The 21659-nt window shown below is 39.3% G+C and overlaps 2 protein-coding genes across 2 annotated transcripts in view; both read left to right on the forward strand.

The window, feature by feature from the left end:
- nalf1 (NALCN channel auxiliary factor 1) overlaps window positions 1-10250 on the forward strand; it is a 34540-nt gene extending 24290 nt beyond the window's left edge. The window contains exons 2-3 of the mRNA XM_044345422.1: window positions 3422-3593; window positions 5898-10250. Coding sequence (XP_044201357.1) covers window positions 3422-3593; window positions 5898-6196 — 471 coding nt within the window. The 3' untranslated portion in view covers window positions 6197-10250. The remainder of the gene's footprint in view (window positions 1-3421; window positions 3594-5897) is intronic.
- Window positions 10251-11208: 958 nt separating this feature from the next.
- Window positions 11209-14680, forward strand: LOC122976472. The gene is made up of 3 exons (XM_044344974.1): window positions 11209-12182; window positions 12656-12773; window positions 12905-14680. Exons 1-3 carry the CDS (start codon window positions 11602-11604, stop codon window positions 13646-13648), a joined length of 1443 nt encoding a protein of 480 aa, XP_044200909.1. The 5' UTR covers window positions 11209-11601; the 3' UTR covers window positions 13649-14680.
- Window positions 14681-21659: the final 6979 nt, after the last annotated feature.

Raw genomic sequence — 21659 nt, forward strand, 5'->3', positions numbered from 1 at the left:
TCCCTCTTGGTAATAAGGTGATTGTTGCTAATGGTTTGTTTTGTCTGTGATTCATGACTTGGAAAGGGCTGTTGTACCTCTATTGCATGAATTTGTCAGGTAGTCAAATGACTCTCCTAACACCTTTCATCACTTAATAGCGGTACATTTCTTCTATGGTTTAATGGGCAGACCTTTCCCTTGCGCTCATTTACTGACAAGACAATAGGTGACAATACACTGTATTGCCATCCGATTACAGGAAACACAGTGGACTGATAGGAGCTGCCATGACGTAAGCAGTCCAACTTGCAGATGTTGACAATAGAAGACTAACCTTGTGTGGGTTGCACATGATGAGGCATTGCTTTGCTGTGCACATGCTCTGACCTGCCATTGTTTGAAGACACAGTGTGACATGTGTTCACTCATGAACTCTGAAAACTCTTTAGCCTTGCTAAGACTCAGAACATGTGACATCTAGATTGTGACTGATAGATGAGCTGGGCCAATATTATCAGTCAGTTTCCGCTTATCACGCATATGTTGGGATTGGCATGTTTTTATGTAGGTTATGTACTGTATGTTGGCCAATAGGTAAAAAGAAAGCTGTTGACATAAATAATGGTTGGGAAACTCTTTTCTGTTGCTTGCATAGTAACTGTTGACAAGCATTTTAGCCAAGCTATCAGCTTGGCTCTAGTATGGCAGTGTCTTGGGGTCACCCAGTCAACCACTTTGGTCAAAAAATCTCTCAATTTGTCCAAAATAATAATAAATAAATAGATTTATGATCAAATACCTTCAAAATCCCATCAGCCTCAATTGTACTTTGTGTTTAGTGCTAATTAGCCAATGTTAGCATGCTAACATGCTAAATTAATATGGTAAACATTACAGTATACCTGCTAAATGTCAACATGTTAGCCTTGTCATTGTGATCATGTTAGTATGCTGGTGTAAGCATTTAGCTCAAAGCGCTGCTGTATCTAATGCCTGCCATACACAAGAAGACTGAAAAGATTTTAAAAGGCTAAAGTCTGACACCCTCTCACATCTAAAGACAATGTGTCATAAGTCACTGAGTTTTTAGTTACAGATGCAAAGACTGAGGATCTTGCAGGGTCCCTATTTGGAAGACTACAACTAGATTCCTTTTGAGATTATTTCCCATCCTGCTTCTGGTAGAAATTTACAAGAAGAAGAACTGTTGAATAGTGAAGCAGAAACAGAAGCAGCTTTTGGCAACAGCTACCCTTGTGTGTGCAGCGGTTTGTTCTGAAAAACCAGGGCTGCAGCAATTTCTGTCCACTTTTTTTCCTTCTCCACTCTATCGTGGTACAAATGGGAGGACACGTCAAAGAGACACTCTCGTTCACTCCACAACTCTACCAGTTTATCCTCCTTTTCCACAGTCCAAGAGAACCAAGACTGGTTCACGTTCCTGCGCCTCCTCAGAGTCCCCACCATGTTTACTATCTACCCAGATTGCTGCTTCCTGTTTGGTGCTGGAGAGAGCACACCTATTGGTTGTTGACAACGTTCAGTCAATGAATTTTACTATTTGCATGAGCCAAGGCTAAAAACTTCCAATAATATTAAACAAGTTTGATTTTATTGCAACATCAAGATGAGAAAAAGACTGACTTAAGACAGCTCGGACTGAGTTTTATGACCACCTTACACCAAACAATCAAGATGACAGGAGCACACCACAGCTCTAACAAAACTCTCATGATTTTACTCCAACATTGGAAATTTGTCTACGGCTAGCATAAGTACAGCCTCAATGAGCCATTAGCATGACTGTAGACTCTTAATCTCATTTAACTATCAAAAATCTATGTAGTATTCATAATATTTGGTTGGTTCTACAGTAAACACTGCATTTTATACAGTTAAGTCTATTTTTTCTGATCTCAACTTTATATTATTGTTGTATTTGTCTTTATAGTTCTAAAAAATACACTATACATGCAATTTCCATTGTAGTTTACTTTTAAAAATGTACTAATATATTAGCTACATGTCAACATTAAAATGTTCCTCTCAGTATATATCTTTAACAGATGTTTAATAACCAAATTGAGCGGATCCTTATCAAAAATGTTTGCTTATGATGAAAAACTAAATTTTTTAACTTTCAAATATCAATATCAGTTTTGGCCTTATAAATCCAGTGTCAGTCAGGCTGTAATTTTTAATATTGGTACCTAGTAAACCAAGAGGGGTCATGTATTCCTCTGTAGTTTCTCATAAAATTATTTACTTGACTTTGTTGTTCATTTTTATTTGCTTGTAGCCCCTTCTATTAATTTTATACGGTGCCAAGCAACCAACCACTGTAGCAAAAGTCACATCAATTCACAGGCTTTTTTTGTTATACAGAGTTCTGATGATCTGAGATCTGATCTTCAGCCTCCCAGTTAGAGATTTTGGGTGCAAAGGGAGGTCTAAACAAATTTGATTACAGTCTCTGTATGATGGATTGTCTCTGCTCTTTGCTGTAATTTCCCTTCTCCTGTGTTAATCCCTGTAAGAAACACATGAAGAAATAGATAAAATGAGAATGAATCCAGTCTGCGGTTTGCCCTTGGTTCATTTTGTTTTGCTAAGCTTGCCAAGCCTGAGGCTTCGGCTATTAGAAGTCACCATCTGTCTCCTTATGCACATAAGTCTGCATTTTGTATTACATCCTGCCTCCCAGTGAACTACAGCAAATTTAACTTGGAGGAGGACGGAAACTTGAATTCGGTGAGGTTATGTAGTGACAGTTTTTGATTCGGATAGTACTGTCCTCACCTGGTCAAACATAGCGAAGTAAATTAAAAATGCTTGGATAAACATAGCTGTGTTGTGTAGAGCTGAAACAATTAGACAATTAAAAGATTAATTGATGGACAGAAAATTAATCACCAACAATTTTGATGATTGACTAATTGTTTTCATGCGAAAATGCAGCTTTTATATGTGGGGAATAGCTGCTTTTCTTAAATGTCTTTGGGTTTTGGACTGCTGGTCAGACAAAACAGCTATTTGAAGACATCACCTTGGGAAATGGGAACTTTTAGCAATGCTGGCCATATGGCTCTAGAGATGACAGTATATTAACAATACAACTACTGGAGGGATTGTCATGAAATTTGGCACAGTCATTCATGTTCCCCTCAGGATGAATTTTAATAACTTTGGTGATTCCCTAACTTTTGATGTAGCACCATTATCAACTTTATAGTTTGTCCAGTAATTTGGTTTATGACCAAATATTTGCAAAACTAATGACATTCCCATCATCTTAAGCTGTACTTTTTGTTCAGTGCTAGCAAATGTTAGCAGGCTAGACCAAACATTATGTGATTAAGCGAGAAAGTAATTATCAAATTATCATGATCATGAACCAGCATCTAAGTATGTAATTTTGTCTCCTCTTCTTCCTCCTCAGACGGCCTATAAGCCCTGGCTGTGTGCTCAGTATTTCCCCACCACCCAGCAGTCCTGTCAGAAGAAGGTACCATGCTACCAGTACTGCCTGGAGGTCCAGCAGAGCTGTCCGTTCATCCTGCCCGATAACGACGACCTGATCCACGGTGGCAGCCCCAGCTTCATCTGCACAGGTTAATACTTCCTGTTTACAACAGCAGCAGAGAAGTGCGGACTGTGTGTGTTTGCATGTGTGGGTGTTTGTGTGGCCTTGCATTCTCTGCTGCCTCAGAGAAAACCTCCTGATTTATTTTATGTTAGTGAAAAGGGTGCACAGTATTAATTCACCCAAAATGTGCATCTCCATATTGACTGGATGGTATCCCTCCAAGAAAACAGTGAGGTGTTTCTAAAGGCTTTCTGATGACATCTAGTGGTGTGTTTGAGCACAGCCAAGCTCAGGCAAGGACATTTTAACAATGCATTGATGAATTGAATTTGGCCTGTCTCTCAATATTTACTGCAGTTTATACAATAGTAGTAATCACCAAGAGCTCTACTTCAGAGGAGCAGACACTGGCCATATGCCAGCAAACAAGTTATGTTGGAGAGCTGGGCAACATAACTGCATCATCTGAGAATTATTTTGAGGGATTTTTGATCAGTCAATGACGTCAATGCTTTGTTTTGCCAAAGACATATTCTGTCTGCCATTGTGGAAAGCTTTAATGCCTTTAAATACAAAGTTTGGGTCATTTTCAATTCCTTTTCAGTCTAGGACCAAGCCTTATCCATGATAGAGAATTTGTCCTAGATCTGCTCTCATCATCCTTCAACTGCTCTCACCTCAGTGAGAGGTTTTCCCTCAGCAGTCTAGTGTCCCCTGTACAGATGAGCGCAGTGACAGCTCCTTATACTCACGGGCAAGTAAGACTTCCAGGGTCATCAAGTGATGCAGTGGTGCGTCACTCTCTGTGTGGTCGTGGACTTTAATTTGAGTTCAGCCGAGGGTCACTGTGTCTGGTCTGGCCCTCCATGTCGTGATTAGAGTTTCGTACTGAGGTCCAGCACTGAAGGATGTCCAACAGGACGGCCAGTATCAGTGCAATAACCATCACTGCACTGCCATCAAACAATTCAGGGCTAATTAGATTTATTGTTATTAACAGATGGTGTTTTCCACTTAACTGGAACTGTTTTTCAGGCTTCATTGAGATGGCCTACTTCCAGTTAATTCTGTCATTTCTCCTGAAGAAATGGCTATATTAGATTATACTTGTACTGTAACAGTTTGGTTATTTATCAGGCTGATATTAGCCTTTTAATGGAACTAAAGCAAATCAGTAAGGTTGTTCGATGTGATGATATATAATATGAGACAATATAAATTTGTGAATCAGAAAATATTTTACTAAACTGTTTATACAATGGTATTCATCCCTTTTAATATATTATTACGATTGTATTACACTATTGTGGGCAATGTTTCAATCAATAAGCAGAACTGTTTTATGTCAATATTAGATTTTTATATATTTTTCTTTCTTTTTTTTGAAATGACATTTACATAATACTAATTTGCAAAAGCAAATATGTTTTGGGAGAAATTATAATACTGCTCGAAGTACCTCAAGAAAAGTTTTTAATGAACATATAAGCCAAGATGCAAAACGTTCACAAATGTATTTGTAAAGCGTTCACTGACAACCTATTTTATTTGCTGTTTTCTACAATATCCACTATTGTAATACAATATCTGCTCGTAACAACTAAAACATGATTAGCATTTTTATGGGTATGTTTGGGTACTCACAAGACTTTGTCTTGTCTTAAATATTGAAAAAGTCAACAGTGACAAAACTTAACCCTATGTTTACTTTATTACTGTAACATTTAACTAAAACCATGATCTTTCCCTAACCTTAACCAAAGTGCTTTTGTTGCCTAAACTTAACCACACACAGTGTAACAGTAGAAAAAAGTCATAAAGTCAGCAAACTGAATCAGAACTGTTATACAGCAATATCTAAAGTTTGCTAATATCAGCCACCATAAACTACTGCTCATACCAGACCAGGTAAGGCTGTAACAGCAAAACTCCTGAGTGTATAAAGTGAGCAAGAGTTTGTTTTATTGCTTATGAATTCAACTGTTAGTTTGTGTGTGAATGTGTTATTTTTTCTTTCAAATGTCATGAAGTGTGGCTTTAAATAGCTGCAACACTACTGACCAAAGTTACCGACAGTATAATGCTCTCCCTGATCTAAAGGTATAATCAGATGCTTTTCTGTTATTTGTGTAGAAAATTATATGGAAACTGTATTTGAAGATAATAAAAGCTACAGGAGTCAAGGATCAAATATTTGTTATTGCCAGCTTCATTCAGAAAGTATTTTTATTTATTTTCATATATCACTTGTCAAAAAACAAAATTACCTTGACCCTTTTTATAAATGGATGAATACAACATTCTTACCCTTGTGTTATCTCTTCCTCAGGGCTCTTGAGAGATCATCCATCAGACAGTGAGGCGGAGTGCTGCGACGTCCGATGGGACTCCAAAATGGACAACCCCTCAGGCGGGACGCTAAAAAGGACTGCTTCTTCCTGCCAACCCGAGGGGGCCACGGTCACCTCCGCCGCCACCCCGAGACTGTGCAGCGGGCGACTGAAGATCTGCCTGCTGGCCCTCGTCCTCCTACACACTGTCATCATCATTTCAGCCTCCCATAATTCTACGTTGGTGGGCGTGGCTGCCATTTTCTCGCCAGAGGAGAGTGCTTCTAACGAGGAATGAACCTTGGGGTTGAATCAAGGCTGGAGCTTGTAAAGAAGGATGTTGCTTTTACAAAGAGGATTATGGCTTTTACAATGTCATGGCTGCCAGGGACACATCTGGCATTGACATGCTGGAAATGCCTCTACAATCTGCCGCAGATGAACCATCAACCACAGGAAGTGGGAGGGCTTTTAACTGGAGCTAAGGGTGCTGGGATTGGACATCAACCGAACCGAGATGTTTGAGAACCACCCCTCTAAAGAACTGACCTCTTGCCACTTGAAACCTGCTCATTGTTTCTATTCCATCCAAATGTTTTCTAGCATATTGTCCCTCCTCTCCTCTCCTTCCTCCCTTCCTTCCCTCCACCCTCTCCCTTCCCCTTCCTGACGTTTTCGGTGTGTGTATGGATGGCACGTCAGAGGAAAAATGGACATCGATGGAGTGTGCGCTCTCACTCATCATTACCTTTAGATTTTTGCTGCATTTTTTTCAGGTGCCAGAATGTTTTGACATATCAACTGTACTCCACTTCCTACTCTCCATCACCTTAGAAGCATCTTCTTACTACCTTGTATGTGATGTTGCTCGAGGGGCCTGCCAGGACTAGCTCATCCATCATTCATGTGGGTCTTGTTTCTCTGAAAACAAAATGTATGTGATTCTTCTATATTCTAATGTTCAGCTTGTATTTCGTCCAACTAGACCTTTTTTCCACCCCTTACGACGGTACATGCCTACACATTTTAGGACCTTAAGTGCTCTGAGACTGGCTCGCTTTCTCTTCTAACTTGTTGGGCCATTGAGCAAGTTAGGAGTGATGAGGTTGCAAAGGTAGTGGCGGTTCTGCTTATTACTGCAGGATGTTGCAGGAGTTGATGCTGAGCTTAGAGTTTAGCTGTCTTTAGGGATGAGATGCCAGGCAGTGCTCCTGGATGGGTGGATGTGGTTTCTAAAGTGTCAAGATTACCTCATATGGTAGTGTTGGTGTCAGGCAGCTTGTCTTAATGCCACAGTTAGTATTTAGAGTTGTTGTTCATGAGACTGCAGGGACAACCCAGGGAAAGTAGTTGCGCTTGCTACCTACTGAACAGAGGACAGCCGCATGAAGCCAAAACACCAGGGGCCTCATTTATGAACCGTGCGTATACACAGTTTCATGATTAGACCGTGCGTATGCTTGAGAATGCGTGCACATTTAGAACCACTCCTGACCATGCACAGGTTCACAGGTGTAATCCACACAAACCAACTCTACTATCAACCATGTAAGTGTAACTGAAACTAAACTGTGGTTCCTGAAGTCTGTGCTGTCAGTAAAATTATGCCGTTAATGTTTTTATTTCGTCTAGTTTCTCCAGCGATGCATTGCTGAGCTTATTTGGCTCCATATGAATGATCCAGAGGATCTGTCAGTGACATTCAGTCGGAATCAATCTGCATTAATAAAGACCTGTTATGTTTCTGTACCATTCATTTTTAATAGGTTTTTTTCTGTTACAACAATTAAAGCAAATTCATAATCCATGAATTACATGGAAGTGGTACAGTTTCCAATATCTATTTTGTGTATGCAATTCATTATTTGATCATCACATAAAGTGAAATATTTTTTTCCCTCTTCTCATACTGTATCTATATTTATTTATCTTTGGACAAGTCACATGTGGAAATGTCGAATAATAGATTTACATTTAGAACTATGGTGATCTTGGGTTCTCAGCTATAAAACGTTCATGGAGAGTAAGTTTGACATTATATAGTATATTTACAGCAGGTGCAATATTCTTTCAACCAAACACACCTTCAGACTGTAGGTAGCCTAACCACATCCTCTCGTAATGACTAATTATGAGCAAGGGACACTTTGATATCTTAATCTCATTCTCTCTGATTTTTTCGTCTTTGTTTTTCTCAGTTTCAACAAGTAACTCTACATTAAGGCTGCTGGGACTTTTAAAGGGATGTGCTTGATCATATTTAGCATTATGGGGTATTTCTGTATGTAAATGAGCCCGTGCATGCACAAGCAGATTGGGTATTACAGGTGAGATTTATCATTGTTCATTGTGTGAAGATGTGCATGTGCTTCTTTGATAAATACCCATTTTCTTGTACTTATGGACAGTTCCTACGCACACATTTAGAACTTGGTCTACGTCCGGTTTGATAAATGAGGCCCCAAATCTTCGAGTGCCTCTCTGCTGCGCTGGCCCACTGAGGCAGATACTGGCAATGGAGCAATATAGAAAAAAAACACACACACAGCCAGTGTTAGTGTCCTACTTTGTGGCATCTTCACTGCTGTTGGCTTTTCGGTATCGTAGAGTGGGTGCAAGTGAGCAGCCAGCCAGTCAGTCGATCAATCAATCAATCAATCAATCCGTCGACTCTCAAATCACCCTTAGACGAGCTGATCAACCGCTATCTTTCACAGACTAGCAAAGGGCTGTGTTAGTGTCAGCGTGTGAGGAGTGTGAGGAGTTTTCAAGGGCTGATCCATCCGATTTTGTTCTGTTTTTTGCTGTCTGCTGCTAGTAAAGTGCACATTGACACGTGATCGCGCAGGGATTAAAGGACCAGTGCGTAGGATTTTAGTGGCATCTAGCGGTGAGGTTGCAGATGGCAACCAACTGAATACCCCTCCCCCTCCTCTTCCAAGCATGTGGGAGAACCTAAGGTGGCTGTGAAATTCGCAAAAAAATGTGAAAAACCCTCTCCTCTAGAGCCAGTGTTTGGGTTGTCTGTTCTGGGCTACTAGAACATGTTGGGTTCCATGGAAGAGGGCCTGCTCCCTATGAAGATATAAAGGGCTCATTTTAAGCTAAAACATAACAATTCATATTTTCAGGTGATTATACACTAATTAAGACATACTTATAAACATTATATTCCATTTTTGCAAGTCTGTTCCACTAGATGCCACTAAATTCGACTTACTGCACCTTTAAGAGGTGTTTTAACTCCCCCTTTTTAGCGAGGAATGCACTGAGATTGGACAGAAAAAGAAAAGATTTATCCAATACTAAAATCTGATACCAAGAGCAACTAGTGATATACCAAAAATGAAGGCAAATCAAATCACAGAAGGTTCTAAATCTCTGCACTGAAGCAGAACGTAACCCTAACCCAGGCTAGTTGCCTGTAACGATCAGTTGAAGACAGACTGGACTTTTAACTTTAGCACTTGTTTTCACCTCCAAATTGTTCTTGGCTGTGAAAACATGGTATCAGTGCCCCCCCTCCCCCATTAACAGTTTGACCTTACCTCACCTCACATCACGTAACGACCATCGATTTGCTCTTCACACACACATCAGAGTGGGATGGAAGTCAAGTCTATGCTTGCCTCTGGATTTCGAAGTTGCAGTTCTTAGACTTTAGCCCCTCTCCCTCCCCTTCCCAACCCCCAGTTTACTCTCTGATCCCTTTTGCTTGATATTCTTGTGTGATGTGTTGTTTTGTTCGTTTGTTTCCCTCAACGAGAACAGAACTACATTCCCTTGAAGACAGCAGCGGATGTAATAGGCCCACACTTGTACTCCGTCCCTTCGATCTCTAGCTGTTCATGATCTGAGTCCTGTGGATCTATGCAGATGCCCCCCCCCCCCCCCCAACCCCCCTCCTTGTCCTTTCTGTTGTAAATATGTCCTGAGGATGTGGGATCCCAAGATGCCCCTGCCCCCTGTCCCTGCCTCCCCTCCTACCTCCCCCACCCCCCCACTGTTGGAATCTCACTGTGTTTTCTGTTTGCCTCCTTGGTTTTTGTCTGTTTTTTGAGATTTTTGCCGCATTTTTCTGTTGTCTAAAGCAGTGGTGTGAGTTGATGAGTAGGACTAAGTTGGATGTTAAAAAGATGAGATAAAGAGGTCTTGAGAAAAATATATAAAAAAATGAAGCTTGAATTGAGAAAAGGGTTCAAATATAGAGAAAAAATTATGATAAAGTTGTCATATTGTCATACTAGAGATGCTTTAGTTTGCTAATTTACTTTCTTTTTTTTCTACAAAAGACTTGGATGAAATTATTTATAAAATGCGTCCTACGAGTCATGATCTTTTTTGGACGTAAAACAAATACATTTATTAACATTTTGTTCAAAAGAAAATAAATATAAATTATGTTAAACATTATTGGTGTTTGTCTTTTTTTCACTGAGTGTCTTCTACATTGATGCAATGATGATATAGTATTTGCAGTCCAGTTATTCTTGTTGACCAGCAGAGGGCAGTGTAGCAACCATGTCCCGCAATTCAGACCACAGTCAATGTCCTGATGGAACACATTTTATCAACAGTTAGCCTACTGTATGTCTTGTCTGTGGAGGGTTTTAAGGGCTGAATATAAATTCATAAATAATTATATAATAAATATATAATTATATAATAAAATGACCAAGTTAAAAGATAAAAAATATATATAATTGGTTGCTTAATAATATATAATTATATAATAAAATGCCTAAATAAATGAATACATTATATAATTTAATGCTTAATTGTCACCATAAGTAAATAAATGACAAATTAAATGAGATACTAAATATATAAATGTTAAATTTATTTTCATTCACCAATCAGAGGCTTTAACCCACTCCCTGACTTTTGATGGATGGAGATGACAGATTCATTTATTCTGCTGCAGCAAGTTATACTATGGATAAATAAAAGTATATATACATATAAATAAACAAAATTATAAATAAATGTGTGAATGAACAAATAAGTAAATAAATATTTGAATGAATAAATAAATATACAAATGTGTAAATACATGTATACAAATAAATTTAACATTTATATATTTAATGTCTCATTTAATTTGTGATTATTTATTTATGGTGAAAATTAAGCATTAAATTACATATTTATTCATTTATGTAACCATTGTATTATATAATTATATATTTATTCATTTATTTGAGCATTATATTATTTTAAAAATATATAATTATTTATATATTTAGTTTCAGCCCTTTGAACCCTCCATACCTAAAAAGCTGGCCCTTGCCCGTTCTGTCTCGTAATACCCCACTTTGTACCTCAGGAGGCGATAGTGAGTCACTGCAGCGTCCAGTCTGCCCTCAGTCCAACACAAGACGAAGAAGAAGTAACACTTCCTCTTTTAGGTTAGATTTATTCAAGCAAACGTTAGCTCAGCGTTAGCACTGAATTTACATTGCTATCATACTTTTTCAAAGTCCTAGTTGTGTAGTTTGCTAGCTAACAGAGCAGTGATAATGCACTACTGATTCGGCGCCTACGTATCGTAGCGTAACGTAACCATGGATGTATGAACGTAACGGACCCCCCTGGTTTCTGGTGATATGCTGCCCCCAATAGGTGCCTACGTAGTTCCGGCAAAATTTCCGCCATCTATATAACTTCCGCTATCCATCCTGCTGCTGTGATTTTTGGGAAGCGATGACGATGTATCGGAAAAAGTTTCAGTTCCAGCGAACCGATAGCACTACAGCTGAACATTGCTGCGTGCCTTTATGTCAAGCCTCCAGTAAGTACAACAAAGTACTTAGTTTTCATACATTTCCCTCCGATGTGGACATCAGGCAAAGATGGTTTATCGCTATCCGGAGGGGGAACTGTACAGTTGGTCCCCACACCCGGGTATGCAGCCGGCATTTTAAAAAAGAGGATTTTCGTGAGCTAGTGTCCAAGATAGGGCGGCGACTGTTAAAGAAGGGAGCCGTTCCATCGTTGTTTGAGTGGAACAATTACTCCGTCCTTTCAAGACCGTTGGGTTGGGAGAGGAGCGAGCGACCGGCGGTGCAAGATACATCGGGCAAGAAGGTTGATAAAATCCCCCCGGACCACGACTACGCTGCGGCTCCGGATCCCGCAGTCGTCGACTTAGCTCTGGATGAAAACACATCTCTCAGAGAGGAGATCCTCCAGCTGAGGAAACAAATTGAGAGGCTTACTACGAAGCAGCGGTTTGGCATTCACCGTTTTGCTGGCTCAGACAGAGACATTAAGTTTTTCACGAGGTAAGATATGCAGCAGAGCTAGATACACTAACATGCGTTAAGTTTACATATATGTTCACATGTCCTGATTAAAGTTTAATGGTTAATTAATGAAACTAGAACTCACCACTGTTTCAAAGTTTGTGTGTATGGCTGGACCTACAGTGCTTGTGAATGTGTAGTTGTGTGTAGTGGAATAATAGTTATTGTCAGACTGCTTGTACTTGCAATATTTCGTTATTGTTGTTGTCAAACATGTACTCCTGATTATTGTGTTGTACTTTAGCAGTAGCAGCAGATACAGTATTATGTGTGTGTGTGTGTGTGTGAGTGTGAGTGTGTGAGAGAGAGAGAGAGAGAGAGAGAGAGAGAGAGAGAGAGAGAGAGAGAGAGAGAGAGATGAAGGCTAATGTAATATATTTGTCGTACCTCCAAGGTCATAGTAGACACTGATAGAAGTTTTAAATGGTAACATCTGGATTGTATTTCTTTAGGTTTGCATCCTATGACCTCCTCATGCGCTTCTGGGCCTTAATAGAGCCATGTCTGCCATCTATGGTCAGAGTGACACAAGAACGGAGAGGCACCCTCACAGAGCCAAGTTCAACTGCAGTAAGTATTCTTTTATTATACTACTACTACTACTACTAATAATAATAATAATAATAATAATAATAATAATAATAATTTAATAATAATAAGTTGAGAGAAACATAATGTAACTTTTCATTATTTTTGAACAGACTCATTCCCTGCAGCCCATAGATGAGATGTTCATGTTTCTGAACTATCTTGCACTGGGTTCAAAACAGTGTGACCTTGCTGACCAGTATGGAGTCCACCAGTCCACAGTCAGTCAGATAATTACAACGTGGAGCACCTTTCTTTATACTGTGCTAGGGTCAGTGAAGATCTGGATACCAAGGGAGAAAATAAGGGAGCATTTGCCAGCAGAGTTCAAGAACCATGCAGATACTACAGTCATCCTAGACTTCATAGAGCTGAAGTGCCAGTACCCGTCATCACCTCTTCTCCAAAGTGAAGATTTCTCTTCATACAAGTCCCCCTGTAATCTCAAAGGGCTGCTTGGAGTTGCTCCTCATGGGGCGGTCACATTCATCTCTCCGCTGTATGCCGGATCTATCGGTGACAAACAGATCATGCAAGAGTCTGGGATTCTCTCCCTTTTGAGACCTGGGATGGCCATCATGGTCGACGGAGGTTTTCTTGTTGATGACTTTGTGCCGTGCAAAATCTATAGGCCGCCATTTTTCTCTGGTAGATCTCGGATGTCTGCCTCCAAGGCAAGGGAGACCCAGGCCAATGCACGCCTGAGGGTTTATATGGACCACCTGATATGCCGAGTGAAGGAACACAAGTTCTTTAACACTGAAATTCCACACAGGCTTTTTGGCAACATTAATCAGCTGTATGCCGTCGCATGTCTCCTGACAAACTATGAAAACGGGCCTCTTGTAAAGGTTTAGACTAAGAAGCCAGAGTAGCATTTGTGTATTGCATTTACATTTAGTCAACTGGTGAATGCTTTTATTTTATCCAAAGTGACAACCTCTCCTGGGCTTTTTTTTTTTAAGATGGACAAAATGTAAATCTTGTAAATAGCAATTATCTGCATATACTTACATGAAACCTGTTTTATATTATTCAGGTAATTGAATACTGGTTTATTGAAATACATTCACTGTGTTCAATTTAACCAGTACACAGATATTTTTAGTCACCTACCTGTCAGTTCTGCTCATCTACTTTTCTATAACAATTACCGTAGTTTACGCAAGACACCAAATCACTCCAATGTTTCATTTAACAGAGAAGCTATGATCACGTGTTTGCATACACATTTCAGTGTAACTGGCACACAAGAAAGGAATGCTACAACAAGTGCTTTATGATCAGACTATTTCATAAAAGTTTTAAGTGATATAACACCGCAAGTCCAGATTCCATTTACCTCAAACCAAAATAAATTTGTAACATTTGACAGAAGTGCATGCACCACTGGTAGGAGATCAATCTCTGATTTCACTTTGGATGGTATAGCACCATTCTTAGATATTAGTAGCTGTATGTGTATATGAACACAAGAGAATTGAGAGAGGAAAGATCACATTTGGCTCTCCAGCTAGTGCAATATCTCACTCCGTCAGTGTCTTGGGATGAAATTGATCATTTTTGTCTTGAACAACATTTTGCCAGTAACAATACAGCTACACATCAATTACAGCTTAAAAGTTAAACATTTTCCAAGTGTACAGAAAGCAGCACAAGATTTTTTTTTCTCTCACAGATATTGACCAACAGTGACCATCAATGCACTGGCAAGTTTTCTTTTAGGACAGCATTGTATCTGGAAAGCAAGGTGATGGGCAGACAGGTCATATCAATACATGGACAGAGCTCAGTAAGGTAATGTTAGCGTGACAGGCGTCACTCAGTCCTATCAATGTAATTATCTAGGGAAGCATAGAGAGAACAATAAAAATAAGATTGTCAATTTTTTCTTTGTTTCTGTGATTTGCTTGTCTCGGGGAATCTGAATAAACATGTCTTCCTGTGTATATATGGGCATCCACTTAGCTTGTTACATTCAAGCATTTAATTTCAACGCTGCCAAACACTGGCTGCCCCTTTGGATCGTACACAATCCCACCAGGTGATGACCCTGTCCATGGTGTATTGGGGTGGATAAGGAACCCACAAGGTTAGTGGTTAACCTCCCTTGCTCTGCAGTACTTCTCTACTGCTGCAGGTTCCGTGTCAAGCCCCCTCTTCATCGCTACAATCTTACATATTGCACCTGTAAACTTTGAGTAAAATCATGAAGTTAGCACACATGTAACAATGTAACATGATTAATAAACACAAACAAAACATGGAAAACTTTTTAATAAAGATGTCAAAAATAAATCTACTGGAATGTTTCAATAGTGCCTAAACACTCAGATGTTGACTTTTGCAAGTGGGTTTTGGAGATCCTGGGTTTTTTGGAGGTCTAGATATAAACCAATCATAAGTGGAGAGCAACTGGTCGCCAGGATTACATTAAGCAGTTTGGAGTGTTTTGGTTTTCCAAACTGTACAGTAGCTGTGGGATGTTGTTCATGCTCTCAAGTCCTGATCAGACTGCCAGAGGCCACGTAATTCATGAGTCAGTTCTTACACACGGTATTACGCCCCTCCAATGTCCTGACTGACAGGCAGTGACTGACCTACATACTGCAAGGAAACATTCTTCTCACAGAGTAAAGCTTTGATTATAAACATTTTTTACAAACAGGGCTGCTTTTGAAGGAAAAATATCCTCATCAGTTGAGTTCAGGGGCCAAACCCCCCCCCCAAATTTACTAAGTGCCACAGAAAATCAAAAATGTGTTTAACATTTCTTAACAAAAAAGCAGGCAACATGACAGCACAAACATGAACATCTTTCACCTAAGGAGGGTTTTTTTTTTTGTAGCTTTGAGATGTGGTCTTGTCCTCATTTGTTCTTCAAAAATGTAGCCCATGAGTGAAAGTTATTAGGCAAAACCTGTCCCAGTAGTTACTCAGAAAAGTGATTTACTATCTTGTTTGAAGAAACAATTAGATTCTTGGTGATGTACAATACAAAATTTAACTTATGCAGATCATTATTTTTGCAGAAAATAGGCCTGTTGCACAGCTGATATTTTGACTCATCACAGCAGGAAGAGCACAGGTGTTACTGATAACATTAACGTTGGCTCAGTTCTGTTCAGTGTCCAAGGAGGCCACGCTGGTGAAGCACCATGCACGATACCAGGGTCATGCATTGGGGATTAGGCCATCGTCAATGTTATAAATTGCAGCTGTGCTGTTGCTGCTTTGATCTGTCAAAATGTCTATAAGCAACAAGGAAGCAGCAGATGACAGTGTGATAAGAAGCTTTTTGGGGTGGTTTTTTTTTGGGGGGGGGGGGGTTTGAGGGTATGTACAGTAGTTAAGCAACATTAAAAACAAAAGCTTTGGGGTTAAAAGACTGCCAAAGACCACCAACATTTTATGACATTTTATCTACAAGATCTAACTACTACCTTATTCTAGCCACAAGGTGGCACCATAGGACCAGTTTAGATCAGAGAGTGTGCAGAGTTATACATGCTATGGATTTTCCCCTCTTTACAGCCAAGTACACTGGAAATAAAAATACAAATAGTTAGATGATAATGTTTTCAATTAGAAGAGTTTAAAGTCCCCCTCCACTCACAAATATGTGTTTTACTGATTGTTACTTCTCTTGGATGTTTGGCTTCACTGTGCAATGATGATATGATGACGCACATATGATATGTATGCTAGAAGGCTGTTTTCACGTTCATCTGCAGGAGGGGGAAAGTTTCTCCATGCTCACCTTAAATGTGAGTTTCAGAGGTGAACCTGCGAGCATAATTTGTGACATCACAACTAGTTCGGAGCCAATCGTGGTCCAGTATGCAACTTGTAATTTGTTTCCACGAGTGTAATGTGTACTTTAAGTTGAAAAAAGTATAAAATATATGAAAAATAATTGTGACAATAACAGCATTCAAAGTATTCAAACATCACAATTGAGAGCATGAGAATAGAAAATAAAACAATATCTGGAAATAACAGTATGATGTGCCTCTCAGTGCTTACATTCACATTAAAAGGTCTACAGAGGACAGATTGATATATCTATAACAAGTACAAATACTCCATAGAGATGGTACAGGTTAATGTACACTAAAATATTATCGGGTGCATCATTATGTCCTCATTCTTCAGCTGGGATGATATATTTTGACAAGCATCAAAGGTAACGTGGGCACAAAAGCCTGTTAGTTCATCTTTTCCGCAGATTAACATGTTTTTCATTGTAAAATACTACGTAGTGGCAGGCCTGGCTGTTAAAGTGGTTTGACTGCAATTTCCTCTCTGTGCCTGTGCCATTTGATGAAGTCTCCCACAGCAGAGATCACACATCTCCCACTCATATTTTTTTTTTACTCTGAGCCACATATCAACTGACCTGACATTTACACATCTCATGGGCTCTTTTTTTTTACTATGCAGACAGTCAGAAATTTGCACAAGAGCAGGGAAAAGAGGAGATACTTTTTTTTTTTTCTTACTTTGAGGTCAGGTTATATTAAGAAAAAAAATCCTGACTGTGTCATCAGTGTTAAAATGCACTGTCCTCATGAGGCTTTCTGGGTTTTGATGTTCATGTCCATTGATGCTAGAAGTCCACCCTACAACGCTATTACTCTTAAAAACACATGATTATAAATGAAACATTTATTTTGTCATCTAGTGTAGTTTTCCCGAAATAGCATTATTTTTCAGCTGCAATGCGTCATCATTTTCCAGTAATGTTCAGTAATCATACAGGGTGAAATCTCTCATAGGAGAGGCAGAGAGACCAGTTTCGCATGAACAGAAGCTTTGCAATATGATGTATTGTGTTTTCAATAAGAGGTATGGCTGTAATGTGTTCCTAAGCTCATAAATATTGTAGCTGTATGGCCTATGGAATAAAATATAGCCTACCATATACATATACATATAAAACAAACTATAGGGCACTAATTAATAAGACTAATACACTAGTCATATATTTCGAGATGCTAAAAAACTCTCTTGACCATATAGAAATAAAAATAGTGCTTTTTTTATGTGTGCTTATAGCTCTTCACTCTTTTTTTTTTCTCCTCTCTTGGTCAAGGGCCAGCCATGTCATGCCACAAAACTCATGAACATATACAAATATAAAATTTTGATGTCTGTATGCTGCAGTTGGTCATCTGGCTCACACAAGCAAGTCCCATCGACTCATTGGCACCAGCTGGGAATACTATGTCAGGCAGCAGTTTTACCACTGTCAGCTGCTGAGGTCTTACCGAGAGCACACCTGAGGATGGTTACTAATTAGCCAGTGAGAAGAGAAGGCTGGGGTAATGTGTTCTGAGTTGCAAGTGACTTAGTTCTGAGGATACTGTGGTGCTGGGAAAACAAGAGGGAGTAGATTTGTGGATGCCCCTCACTCCTCTCCTTTCTATTTACCTGCAGGGAAGTAACATTGCTACAGAGCATCCCTTAGAGTATAACCCGATGCAGGAAGAGATTCAGTTCTTTCAACTCTCTTTCACCAACCCTCCCCATTAGCAAATAAAGCAATGTTGTGTTTGAGCCTCATTCCGGTGTCTGAGTAGTGATTCACTTGGTTTAAAGCCCCCAAGTTACCACAATGCCATGAAAAATATTGCTCAATGTTTCCAGACGTATCTGGTGCATGTTTTAATAAAGGAACGGAATAAAGCTACGGAACCAGTGCAATAATTTACCAACTCTTGACACATAACGGGATTCCGCGCCAGTAGTCCACAGGCTCTTGGTACTGACTGGTTTTCTGTGCCGATAGTTTATTCTATTGATGCAGAATGGGTTTCCGGAGTGCTGGACCTCTAGTATGCTGCTAACAAGGCATTTTTTACCATCATGTCGGGGATCTTAGTGCCATTAAATGTGACGTTTTTACCTGACGTTTTGACTGTCAAGTCAGGCATTTTAGTGCCATTAAATGGGACAGTTTTCCTTCATTTTCCTGTTTTAACCCAAACCATGGTCTTTTCCTAACTGTAACCAAGTGGTTTTTGTGCCAAAACCTAACCGTTTTAACCTAAACCATAGGAAGTATCGGCGTATCAACTGCAAGCAAAAACATTCCTCCATTTTGAAACAATTTGAATTTAATCATGGAGAGCACAGACAAGAAAAAGAAATAGAGAAATCTTTCATGTGAAATAACCAAAACGGTTCAAACTTTGGCAGAAAATGTTGTGTTTTTGTAGTACTCCATTACTCATAGAAAGAAGCTGATTGAGAAAATAAGTTGTCTTTAACTTTCAACTACACAGAGTCATTACAGCATCAATATACCAACACTTCAAAAAGTTAAATTAACACTAGTATCAACCTATATTGGCACTTTAAACTGTTGAAATGAATCTAATAGTGTTGATTTGTGTTTGCCGATATAGTTGTGTATTCTTGCAAAATGATTGATAGGACAAAGTATAAATGGTGTAACTTTAAAAAGGATGAAGTGAGATCATTAGTGAGACTTTTACAGACTCAACCTGATTTTTAAGAATTCAGATGCTGAGCAAAATTAAACACCTGGTCACAGAATGAATTTGCAGCAGCACCTGTCACTTTAAAAAAAGACTGAAATCCAACATGGATGACATTTTGAGACAATGGCTTTCATCTTGAGATTTTAATGTACCACAACTGATGGGTAGTTCATCCAACACACACACACACACACACACACACACACAAACAGAAAAATAGAAATAAAGACAAGCAGCAAAAGAAGGATATGATTCTTCCTCTTTCTCTTTTTTCTAAAACACATACATACATGTGTTACAGCACTTGTGTTTAAATTAAACAGCCCACCACCACCAAGCAAAACCAAAAAGCCCAGTCTGTGTTCTTGCTGTCAAACGCTCTAAATAAAATCGGAAATGCCAGCATCCCTCCCACATCTCTTGCTGCCCACTCTCTTTTCCAGTCAGAGTTTATTTATTGAACAAACTGGCATCCAGCTCGCCCCAAAACGCTTCAGCGGTTTGACACCTCGGCTACCATCGCCCAACACACCATCCATCGGACGCCCGGGCTCGTCTGCATCAAAGGCCATGTTCGTCCACGAGCTGCTGCTGCAGCAGCAAGCTGGAGGGGTGACAACAAACTAATGGCAGGCCGCGTTTGTTGCTGCTGCTGCCTGAGGGAGAACAGCTGAGGTTACTACTGTACTAGCAGCTTTGAGGAGTTAGGCAGTTTGACATCAGAGTGAAGGAGAATAATGTGTTTACATGATTCTTTTTGTCTGAAGGAAGTGCAGAGGCACGGTGCTACATTAACTAATACACACATGCAACATTGTCCAGGTGACTATGCAGTCTCACATCATGCCCTCTGGACGCTTGTGTCACTTCACATCTGTCTTGTGCACTCTGTCGAACAAGCTCCCGGAGCCATTGGATTTTCAATCTAGGCTGAAAAACAGCTAGCACATTAAAATTTAACACTGTAAGAGTTTTTTCATGTGTGTAATTGCATTTCAAAAAAATTGATCTTGGTGTTTTCTCTTTCGGGGATCAATTCTATGGAAGCAAGTAGGAGCCAAAATAATTAAAATCGTATCAGCTACTGATTTTAAAGTTCTCAATGTGTTGAAGTTTAAATACTGCTGAGTTTATAGCACTGAAATATTTTACTTTGTTTGAATTTATATGGTTTGAAAAGTATTTTTTGGGTTTACACATTTAGATTAACTTAGACTTAAGTGTCCAATATTCAAAAACCTATATTCATTCACGCTGTGATATAAAAATTCAAGTCAAAAAATCAGGCTTCAAGATGAGAATTTCCAACCACAGATACTTCTTCCTCTTGTAGGTTAAGCAGATTAGACATTTTGATCATGTGACTGTCAGAACAAAAATCTCATCGATTCAGGTTCAACTGGGTTGACTTGAACTTTTAAATCACAACTTGACTGAGTAAATTTAACCAACCTGAATTTAGTTTTCCAGACACTTGAATTTCCCATCTGAATTTGAGAACCCGATAAAAAAGGTAACTTTCTGGAGTCTTGGCATCACCGTGACATTGCCAGGCAGCCAGTGTTCAATCAAGAAATAGTCACATAACCCCACGTAAAACCATGTGTTGTTTTTACACTTTTTTGTACGGATTAAACACAATATATAACAGGTTAATTGTTCTAGTATTTTAGTTACATTTCACAATTAGGTACTGAGGTACAATCCAATTATAATGGCTCTCATTTTCCTCCATAAATTCATGCACGAGTCCTGGTTATAATTTCAAGTAAATAAGTAGATCTAATTGGTTAATATTTATATATATGAAGAATATATATGTTACATTTCTCTTCAATCATGGTTTCAGTTGCTCCAGATAAACAAATAGTCATGACGTGTTGACATGCTGGTCACATCCCTGAGGTACGTGTGATGCCTTGGGCGGCTGCTGTTCCTGTTTGTTGTCATGCAAATCTTGATCGTTTTGCAGTACTTAGAGGTCAAGTGTCATGAGGAGAAAGACAATGGAGGTGATGGGGGTTTTTTTCAACGCGGTTTCTCAGGTGGCTCAGTTTTCTAGCCGCAGGTTTTCCATACCATAGTGTAAAGAATGGCAGCATATAATATTTCAAACTCATTATGTACTTAAAGTAATAGATGGCTGTCAGCTAGTGTGTTGTGGCTGCATTTTCTTTCTGTTTCCTTTTCTCACTGATATCAATATCAACAGGTGACAAAGTTAAACCCCTTTCTATAGGGGACAAGCAGGTATTATGGAAAATGTAAGCTAAGTTTAATTCTCAATGGGCACATTGTCCAAGACGTTTTGTGTTGCATAGCAGTTAAAGCACAACAACATGGATATACTGTATGGACACTA

Source organism: Thunnus albacares, chromosome 24 (assembly GCF_914725855.1).
Source record: "Thunnus albacares chromosome 24, fThuAlb1.1, whole genome shotgun sequence".
Lineage (NCBI taxonomy): Eukaryota > Metazoa > Chordata > Actinopteri > Scombriformes > Scombridae > Thunnus > Thunnus albacares.

What these genes read in the sequence shown, in the direction of transcription:
- LOC122976472 (XM_044344974.1), top strand. Translation starts at nt 11,602, where the DNA reads ATGACGATGTATCGGAAAAAGTTTCAGTTCCAGCGAACCGATAGCACT. An exon ending in GACATTAAGTTTTTCACGAG is followed by an intron (nt 12,183 to 12,655) that starts GTAAGATATGCA and finishes GTATTTCTTTAG; the next exon opens with GTTTGCATCCTATGACCTCC. An exon ending in CAGAGCCAAGTTCAACTGCA is followed by an intron (nt 12,774 to 12,904) that starts GTAAGTATTCTT and finishes ATTTTTGAACAG; the next exon opens with ACTCATTCCCTGCAGCCCAT.